General features: G+C 43.4%; 1 protein-coding gene across 2 annotated transcripts in view; it reads left to right on the forward strand.

The window, feature by feature from the left end:
- Positions 1-9,340, forward strand: part of LOC146596961 (phospholipid-transporting ATPase ID-like) — a 72,393-nt gene extending 63,053 nt beyond the window's left edge. For both annotated transcript variants that reach the window (XM_085303051.1, XM_085303052.1), the window contains 5 exons: positions 649-732; positions 1,652-1,897; positions 2,873-3,011; positions 4,786-4,916; positions 6,636-9,340. In XM_085303051.1, coding sequence (XP_085159177.1) covers positions 649-732; positions 1,652-1,897; positions 2,873-3,011; positions 4,786-4,916; positions 6,636-6,857 — 822 coding nt within the window. In that variant the 3' untranslated portion in view covers positions 6,858-9,340. The remainder of the gene's footprint in view (positions 1-648; positions 733-1,651; positions 1,898-2,872; positions 3,012-4,785; positions 4,917-6,635) is intronic.
- Positions 9,341-9,816: the final 476 nt, after the last annotated feature.

Raw genomic sequence — 9,816 nt, forward strand, 5'->3', positions numbered from 1 at the left:
GCCTGAAGGTGCAGGAAGCACGCTGCCATCCTTGCCTGCCCGCTTGCAGCCTGCAGCAGTCCGTGGCTCCCACCTGCTGGCTGCCACTGTGCCAGCTGCTCAGCAGTGCCCAGAGCAGCACTGCAGGCAGCTGGGGACCCTGGGCCCGCTTTGAACCAGGAATGTCTGCCCTGTTACTGCTGTCCCGGTGCTCAGAGCTTTCTCTCACACAGGAGCACTGCCGCTGAGAGCTGAGTACCTTGGCCGTGTGCCTTTCGTGCTAGGCTTAGGTGAGACTCCAGTGGTGTTCTGGCATTTTATTTCTGCCTAAAGGAAATAGTTGCAGGCAAACTGCGCCAGGCCTGCCATTTCAGTAGGACTCAGGAACAGTCATGCTGTGCCAGGCCAAAGGGCTYTTTGGCCCAGTGTGCTGTTCTGGTTGTAGCCAGTAGTGGAGACTTAAAAAACAGAACTAGCATAAAGTGATCTTTCCGCTGAGTATTCCCTCAGCTTCTGGTAATGAACAGTTACAGATTGTTGAGCTTGACATTATACTTTTGGTCTCAGAACTGTTTTGAACAAGATGTTCCAGCATTGCTTTGTATATACTTTTAGGAGAGGTGGAAAAGTCAGCCTTTTGCTAACTCCATGCTTTGCTTTTCTCTTTAGACTGTATATGATGAGTGGTTCATTACGCTTTACAATTTGGTATATACCTCCCTCCCAGTGCTAGGAATGAGTCTCTTTGATCAGGTATTCTTTCTGTGACTACTTGGATTTTTTTATATGGGTGTTTTGGAATGGTTCCGTGAAGCAAAAGCAACTGACTTTTTGGCTAGCTATTGTGGTAGCCCCTGAAGCAGTTTCTTGCCAGTAATAACCAGGAGCACAAAAAAAAAAAAGGATGCACAAGGGAGGGGATTGTATATTGTCTTGAACTGGACAGTGGGTTTCAGTGTGTGGTGGGACTTTTGGGTTAGCCGGTTGACTACAGTAAAAGCTGCCATTACAACTCTCCCCTGACATAGTCATGCCCTATTAGCTCTGTTCCCTAAAGCCTGACTAGTACCTTTTTAATGGCTACACAGAACAGTGAATGAACTAGACATCTGAAGAGCTCCTAAACCAAGTTTTCTTTGTTCAGCCTTTTTAACTGAGCCCTTCCTGCAGTAATTTCACATGTGCATTGCTACCTCATATGCTATTATTGTTCATCAATACATAGAAGCAATAAGGCTGCTCCTACATGCCTTTTATAAATGAGTAGGCACTTGCCACTTACCCAGTAGTTTACAGTGCTCAGCTCTTTTAAGGAATCTAAGTCAGAGGGCCTTGCCTATGTGTGGACCCAGTGGAGGTATTTCGTGTCCATTAGCTTCCAGGACCCTTTCAGGAGAGCAGGTCATGCAGCCTGCTGAAGAAGAAATGTGCCTTCATTATTTGCAGCACTTGTCATTTTTTTCAGCATGAGAATGGTGAAATTCAGTATGTAAAATGTGCCTAGGTGACCTTAGGATGTGGCATGCTAGTCAGCACAGATGAGTGAATTGTGTACAAAGCCTTTTCTTGTGGAAATGTGCATTCTTAGGCGAATGGGAACATTAAGTGGTCTTGTGAGGTCAGTTGAGCAGGTGCCAGCAAAAGGCTCTAATCATCTCCTCTCTACTTTCAGGATGTGGATGATCGCTGGAGTATGCTGTTTCCTCAGCTCTATGTGCCTGGCCAGCAAAACCTCTATTTTAACAAAATAGTGTTTGTCAACTGCATGTTGCATGGGATTTACAGTTCCCTCATTCTTTTCTTCATCCCTTATGGGGCCATGTACAATACAATGAGAAGTGATGGGAAAGCCATTGCTGACTACCAGTCCTTCGCACTGGTGGCCCAGACCTGCCTATTGATTGTGGTGTCTGTCCAGGTAAAGCATCCCTCGTAATGCTTTTAGGTATTAGTTACTGTTTCATGAAGGCATCATCTGGAGGGGCCACCTGAGATCCTGATACCAGATTATTCTCCTCTTCAACAGATCAACAAATTTGTGTGCCATGAAGGATTAGGGCCACAGGAAGACAAAACCTCTGTCTTAGGAAGTTTACAGTCATAGTAAACAAAACAGTTACAGCTGAGAGAAGAGAAAGACTCATTCTAGTTTTTCAGCATGGGTTTAAAGCACAGGATTGTCTGTCTGCTATCAGTCAGTTATTTATAACGTCTCCATTGTGGTGCTGCATCTGCAGCCTGGTTTGGTATGTGATTCAGATGCTAGAGCTGCACTTGCTGGAAGAAGTAGCTAAGATTAGGATGGTGAAAAATTCAGATGATATTGGCAGGATGAGAGGAACTTCTCAAAAGAAAAATTAATCTATCTCACCTCTCTAGATAATAGTTTCTGCTGTCTGAGGTGTTACAGACTCCTTATAATTTTCAATGGCTAGCTGACAGCATAGGGTAAGGACATAAGCAGTAGCCCCTTTAAACCTAGTATCCTGTCTTAAGTGTTGGCCACCAGTAAATGCTGTGGAAAAGAGCTAGGACAAGGCAAATGTAGTAACGCTTGCCTTGAATGTTCTTCCAGCATCCTGCACCCCCCAGCATTTGGCATATGCTGCATTCCCAGCATGTGTGGCTTGGGTATTTCTTGAGCCTTGAATCATGTCTATGCATCTGATAGTACATACTGTTTTTAATATGGGTCATGGGACCAGCCAAGAGCTTCTCTCTTGGTTATTAAACAGAGATTTTAGAACAGGAAAGTACAGATAGCATAACAAATAATCATCTTGGGTGAAGAGGGGGGTGTATAGAGTTGTGGACAAGATCTCTAGCTGGATTCACCATAGATATGCTAAATAATTAAGGCACTAACAGCACCTGTATTGTACCATTCTTTTAGATTGGCTTGGACACCGCTTACTGGACAGTTGTGAACCAGTTCTTCATCTGGGGCAGCCTTTCTGTTTACTTTGCAATCACCTTCACCATGTATAGTGATGGCATGTACCTGATCTTCACAGCCTCATTCCCATTTATAGGTAAGCCCTGTGACAAATCTCAACTGCATTCAAAGTGGGCAAACTGCTGGGCTTAACTCTGTCAAGTGTTCCTAGTAGGTGTGTAGGAAGAGCTCTCAAAAAGGCAGTAAGTAACATGCTACAGAACATATTGATTGCCATTTCTACAAGAAATGCCATGGTATTTCTGCAGGCTGCTGGGAATGCTTATTTTGATTCCCATCCATCCACGTGGACATGTGTCCCATTTTCACTTCCTTGCAAAAGCAGGCACATTCAAACAGCCACAGGAATGATCCTTTAAATAAGTCCACAGAAGTGGATGGAAAACTTTCTGCTAGCTCTTTGGTATTCTATTTCCAGATGTTTAGTCCTTACAAATATTTAGGAACTTTTTTTTGCAGAAGTATATGTATTCTCTTCTAAATAAGTTAATGTTGGTGTGGTAAAGCATAGAAATCTAGCTACTTTACCTAAAATCTTTCTGAACATGTGCAAAAGGTAAAGAATAATATAAAAATGAATATCTCTCTTGAGACTGTGAGCAGGAAGAAGACAAAAGTTTAGTAAAGTAATTTAGCCATTTTAAACACCTCTGTCCATCTATATCCAGTACTGATAGAACTTTGTTATGAAACTCTACTTCTAAAATCCCGAAGTATATTGTTTCAAATCTCAAATTAATGCCTTTCTTTTGGGATTTTTTAAGCCATTTGTTCTGCTCATCTGTAGTACCAAGGTGCTTGGCTATTTTAGAGATATCTGAGATGCAGGTCAGTTGTAAGGTATTTTCCATGCAGGTGGCCAGATCCACTGTAGAGATGGCTTCTAGTATCTAAAGTTCTGAGTGAGARAAGGCAGAGTGTCTGTTTAGTTTCCAAAGACAGCTGGTAACCCATTTACCAGGGACGTCTRTATATGCTGCTCTGTTGATACTACTAGGCCAAAATACCCATAATGTTGAGTATCACTTAATAAGGCCTCACTGCGATTTTTAATGAAAGTTCTTCAAGTCTGGACTCAATTAACCTGGTTACTTTAACTTCAGCAGAGTTGTAATACAGCAGAATTTGGCTAACTGGAAGGAAGACATTCAGCAACTTTGCTGCCAACAATAGCATCATTAAATGCTGTAAAGAGGCTTTTGCAGGCTGTTTGTTCTATCCTACATTCCTTGAGTTTTTGGAGGAGCCAACAGTGAGCGCTTTGGTTTCAAAGAATGTGTCAGTGTCATGTTACCACATGGCAGCTGCTCTGCCAATATACCCATTAGGCTACTCTCTCTGTGCAGACATCCAGAGCAATGCATGTTCTTTTCATAAAGAACTGTGATCCTACCATCTATTAGACACTCAAGAGTCAGTACCATATATGCTTCAAGAAACAGTACTGGCAAATAAGGAAATAATAGTATTCTTCCTTTTTAACTGGAGTCCTGGCAAGAGCCTAGCGGGCTGGATTGCAGCTGAAGAAGGTCTCTCGAATATTTATCTATCAACCTGTTGCAGTGATTTGACTCTTTATAAGGGGATAAGGCATTCACTCTGACATCCTTGTTTCCCTGAGTAGTTGCTGCAGTTCAGTCTGTTTTCTTCTTTGCTCATCTAAGACAAATATGATGGTGTTGCTGTCCTCTCAGCAGCAAGCTGATTTCTCTGTTGGTTAAAAGGGTCTACTTTTTGTTTGTAGTTTGCTGTTTGCTAAGTGCTTTGAGATCTCAGAGAATGGAAGACTCAAGGTAAATAAGGGGGAGAGGTGCTGCTGTCACGGCTTTAATGATGCTCTTGTTTTTCAGGTACAGCTCGAAACACCCTCAGCCAACCAAATGTGTGGCTAGCAATCTTCCTCAGCGTTGCCCTCTGTGTGTTACCTGTAGTTGGCTATCGATTCCTGAAGGCTCAGTTAAAGCCCACTGCCAGTGATAAAGTAAGGAGATATGCTTATAAACCAGAAATCCTTCTCACTGCCACCTAAGCCTACTGCAGGGTCTTATTGCAGGGGCCTGGCTTTGCTTAATGTATGTCACCAAATTTCTTTCTGTATCCTAGTCCCTTAAAAGGCAGGATTGAGCATGTGTTTTGGCATAGTTCAAGCCATCTGCAGCTGGGAGCAATGCTGAGATTATTTAGACATGGATTAGGTTGCACTGGAGTGAGGAAGCAGCACTATTTTTAGGTGCAGGGTTTCAGGGTGTGGCTCAGTGGCAAAGCAGGGGCATATTTCAGTCAACAGTGACACCTCGCTGCCATACAGTTTTTAGCCTGGCAGACTGCACTCCTTCACCCTCCAGCCATGCATACATGCTTGCTGGGGATTTTTTGGCTTGAAAATTTACTTCCTTTATAGCCAGTGGTTATATTCCCCCTCTGAAACCAGCTGCCATCCCATGCCCAAAAGTATGAAGATGACACTAGTAGGGCAAGGGGAGGCTGAGAGAGATGGAAGGGGCGCAGGGTGCTCAATCCATTACAGCCAAGGAACTCCTGAACAAGATCAGTATAAATACAGCTCCCTGGGCTGCCTTTCAAATAGGGATATCTGCTAAATGTTGCTGCCACCTGGTGCTTCCTTCCTGTTCCTACACTAAGCTGTGAGACACCAGCATCTCTGAGCAAAGTCTCAAGGGATGGCACTTGGTCCTCAGTGGCTGCCTTGATCACCCTTGAGATGTTTGTAAAGGTGGCCAGATGCTATAGAACTGTTTGAAAATGAGTAAAGGGGAATTCCTAGCACTGGCAGAGAGAGTAGGTGGGTGTTAGAGAAGATTGCTGGGTTGGAAGGTCCTCAGCACACTGTTAGAGGAGGAAGTTCAGATCATTCAAAGTACACAGAAGTGGGCTGGATTTACTCTTCAGCTTAGTAGAACACAGATATGACCCTGAATCCCATTCTTAATGCTTTGGGTTAGCCCCTCTCTCTAATGCTAAATCGTTTCACTTTTCTACTGCCTTTAGAATTTGTGTGGGAAGTGAATTGTCACAGGAGAGGAGCAATTAGGTTTTTTGCTAGAGAAATCTCTAGCCTGAAAAGAACTAAACACRGGCCTGATGGCCAGAGAGCCCAAGTACCTGCAGCTGCTACTGTCCCAAACAGGCAGGGCAGATGTTGGGCRTCTCAGTATCCTGCTGAGCCACTGGCACTCTCCCTTTTCCAAAGGAATATGAGAATCAATTGATCACCATTCTCATCATAAAAAACATTCATATGTTGGAGATCCCCTTTAGTAGGCTGTTTTCTAGATTAAATAAGCCAATTTTTCAATCTTTATTTATAGATCATGGGGTTTTTTKGGACTTCCTTGACTTTCATCTATTTATGTTTTTGACTGAAATGTCTGCAGTACCCTAACTAAGGCCTTGCAGTGTTGCGGGGAGTAACAAATGGGTATCATTCTCTCCTGTGTCTTACAGATGACATTCCCAATAATGCCTTTTGGAATAAGATTTGCTTTTCCTTTTGCTAAAGTGTTACCTTGGTGCTGCAATCTTAGTTCCTGCTCTGCAGCCCCTTTGCCCATCCTCTTGTTTTGTCAATCATTTTTGGCTTTGGATACGTGTTTTTGTTTCCCCTTCTGAGCTCCTCTTTTGCAGTGCTCATGAATAATGATGCATTTCCCACTTGTTCRGTCTTATTTTCTGATTTCAGGTCCTACTCAAGATCAAAGAAGCCAAGAAGAGGCCACCTCCACCCTCTCCCAAGAGGCGTCTGCGTCGGACCAGTACCCGCCGCTCAGGCTATGCCTTCTCCCATCAGCATGGCTTTGGAGCGCTTATTATGTCTGGAAGAAACATGCGGCCAAAATCACCTTTTGCTACAACAGGAACATTCTCACCCAATAGTGATAAAAACAAACACAAAGGACTGTAAAAAAAAAAAGAAAAGAAGAAGAAGAAAAAGAAAAAGAAAAAAGAAAGAAAAGAAAAAAACCCTAAAGGGCTGTCAGGAAAGGAAACTGTGCTCCCTGCAAAGCACCGAGCCAGTGGCTGCTCAGAAGTCTGCCATGTGGGCTACCAAAGCAAAGACTTGGTCTTTTCCTTTTACCCACTTGCAGTCTCCAACTGCAGTTTCTGTTCCAAAGATATATGCTGCTCCTAGGGAAGTAAGGAAAGAGTGGGAAGGGCAGGATGAATTAAAGCTGGTTTGTATTCCAGAGGGCTTCCCTGGAACAAGAGAGAGAACATGCTGTGGGAGGCTTCTTCACTCACTAAGATTGTTTATGGTGCCATTTTTTTCTCCCTTTAACTAAATACCTCAGAACAAAGTAAAGTCCAGGCTGAGGAACACATGGAATTGGTGATGACTTTTACATTTGTGTGCCTGCCTTTTTTTCTGTCATGAATCCATTCTGGGCCATATTCCTGGGTTGAAAGTATTGACCCCAGGTGTGCCTTAGCTCCAGCCACACAACCCTCAAATCCCCAATCTTTGTAATACGTGTAATTTTGTAGCCTTTTGACTATAATGTACAAAAGCACTTTGGAAAGTATCAGTTGTAAACAACCTCCTTCCAAACTAATAGTTAATCCAGTTTCTCAGAAGYTGGCCAGTGCCACAAGTGCAACACACTTCCTGCATCTGCAGTCTAGAGGTGCTGCAAGCTCAGAGACATGCCTAGCTGATCAAGGGACAAGGACTTGACATTCACCAGTCTGCCCTGTATCTGCAATGCAAATCTGCTCTTGTTGTAAATGATCATTGTCAGAGCCGTCTCAGGTGTTGTAGCTGAGTACCAATCATTTCTTCTAGACTTAAAATAGAAGGGTAAAAGAATTTCAGGCTTCCATAGAGATCAAGCCACAAAATCTAGCACAGAGGAGCCCATACCTTAGCTAGGGCTMAGCTGGGAGCCTCCAATACCAGGTAGCTTTTCTCATCATAATAGACTGAGTCAGCCTCAGTCTTCTGAGGCACAAGCAGATCAGACTTGATGAAAATTACACAAGAAATAGAGGAGGGACAGATGCTATTTCCCGGCTGGTGCAGAGTGTCCTGCCCTTTACTCCGCTGATGCTGTTGGTCCGTGCAACAGATGAAGTGTGATCTGGATGCTCTTTCACCCTCCCCTGATGATCAGTGTGGTCAAGTTTCAGAGGAACTTAGTGAGGGCTCAGGGGCCTCTGCAGAGTTTCTCTGTGGTGGCTGCTATTTTATGCAGAAAGGTTCATGTATCAATCATCAGTTCCAGATAGCAGAAGGCTCCACCAAATTCTATCAGTCTGACTGCCAGCAGAGGGACCTAAAATGCATAAACACAGCCAAAGATGTGGTGATATTGAGAAACTGAGACTTGCTCACTGGTTTGTTACACAGTACTGTAAAGCTAACATCAGTGGGATTACTAGGTGGAAAGCCAGAATGAGAATCTGCCCCGCCAGTGCTGCTGAGCTGTCTAAATGGAGGGTTTTTTTGTGCAGCCTTTGCTGTTATACTTTCTCAGCTCCTTTATAGAAGTTTAGACTCTTTCCTCATTTTGAATTGGGATTTTTGCCCCCTAATCATCTGATATTTATTGGGAGTGCTCTGCCTTGAGTCTCTGAGCTATCAGTGGAGGCAATGTGTCATGGCAACAATCTAGCCATGTCCCTGCTTCATCTGATCTGCGTGTAACACCTTACCTACTGCCTGTAGTCCTAGTTTCAGCAGTTACTGTATATTTTTTTTAAGCTCTAATAAAAGGTTTCATCTGCCTGGATTTAACTCAGCACAGAAAAAGCGGTCTGTTGCACCTGCTGCTGTGAGAGGCTCATTGCAAACAGTAGTATTAAATTTCAGTATAGCCAGTGCAAATTAGACCCGGGTCTGGATCCAGATTTCAGCAGCCTGGAGCTGCTTGCTAGGGAAGAAGCACATTCTAACCCAGTGATCTCCCCTGCAAGGATATATCTAAATAAAGGGAGAGCCTGCACCCTGACTGAGAATACTCTGCTGTGATAGTTACTGCTCTTCACCTCCCTCTGATTTACAAGTCACATTGCAGAGACAATCATAGGTTTCTGGTTAGGATAATGCCATTCACAGTCAGCCTCCATGAGGCTAGAAGAAAAAAGGAGTTATGCAGGTCAGCAGACACCCCACAATACCAAGGTTGGCTTGTGGACTGACAGACCTGTCAAAGCTATTCCAAGTATGCAACGCAGTGGACTATAATGCTAAGCAGTAGCGAGAAAACTCTGAGACTGTCACTCTTCTCATGTGACATGTTGGTGAGCTTGCTCCAGCTACAGATATTTCAATGGCTTGACAAGTTCAACATTGGAAACATATCAACTGGCAGTGATGTTCAAGTTACATCACTCTTGATTTTTGTAAAATTATTTTTTAAAATAAAGAGAGACCATTGAGATGACGGATTCATTGCCAGTCTGCTAATGATTAAAGGAATTTATAACCAGACCCATTTATGTCATTCCTGGATCTCCTGAAGTGAAAGGATCGACTGTGGGAGGATGGATCTRGAATAATGTTTCTTTTAATTTTATATCCTGATCTGGAAATTGGGAATATAAGCAAGCTGCAGTGGACAACTGAATAGTGAGCCCCTAGGAACAGCCCTGTGAATTAATAGCTGCCAAGAAGCTGTAATTCCACACAATGAACTTCCTTTGTATCCTATAAGTGAGCTCTAGGTGTTCTTATCAGCCATATAATGCTATTTTTTTGAGCTTCTGGTTTCAGTGGTGAAGGGCAAGAGCAAATTCAAAAAGTTTGATGGAGCTTTGTAGTAATGTTTCCTCAAAATTGTTCTACAAACAAACCATTTTGTAAAAAAATGGCTTGTGGGTGTAGGAGGAGTGAAGAGGGAGTACCTAGTTTCTGTTCCCAGTGA

Source organism: Rhea americana, unplaced genomic scaffold, assembly GCF_003343005.1.
Source record: "Rhea americana isolate MKP2758 unplaced genomic scaffold, rheAme1 scaffold_196, whole genome shotgun sequence".
Lineage (NCBI taxonomy): Eukaryota > Metazoa > Chordata > Aves > Rheiformes > Rheidae > Rhea > Rhea americana.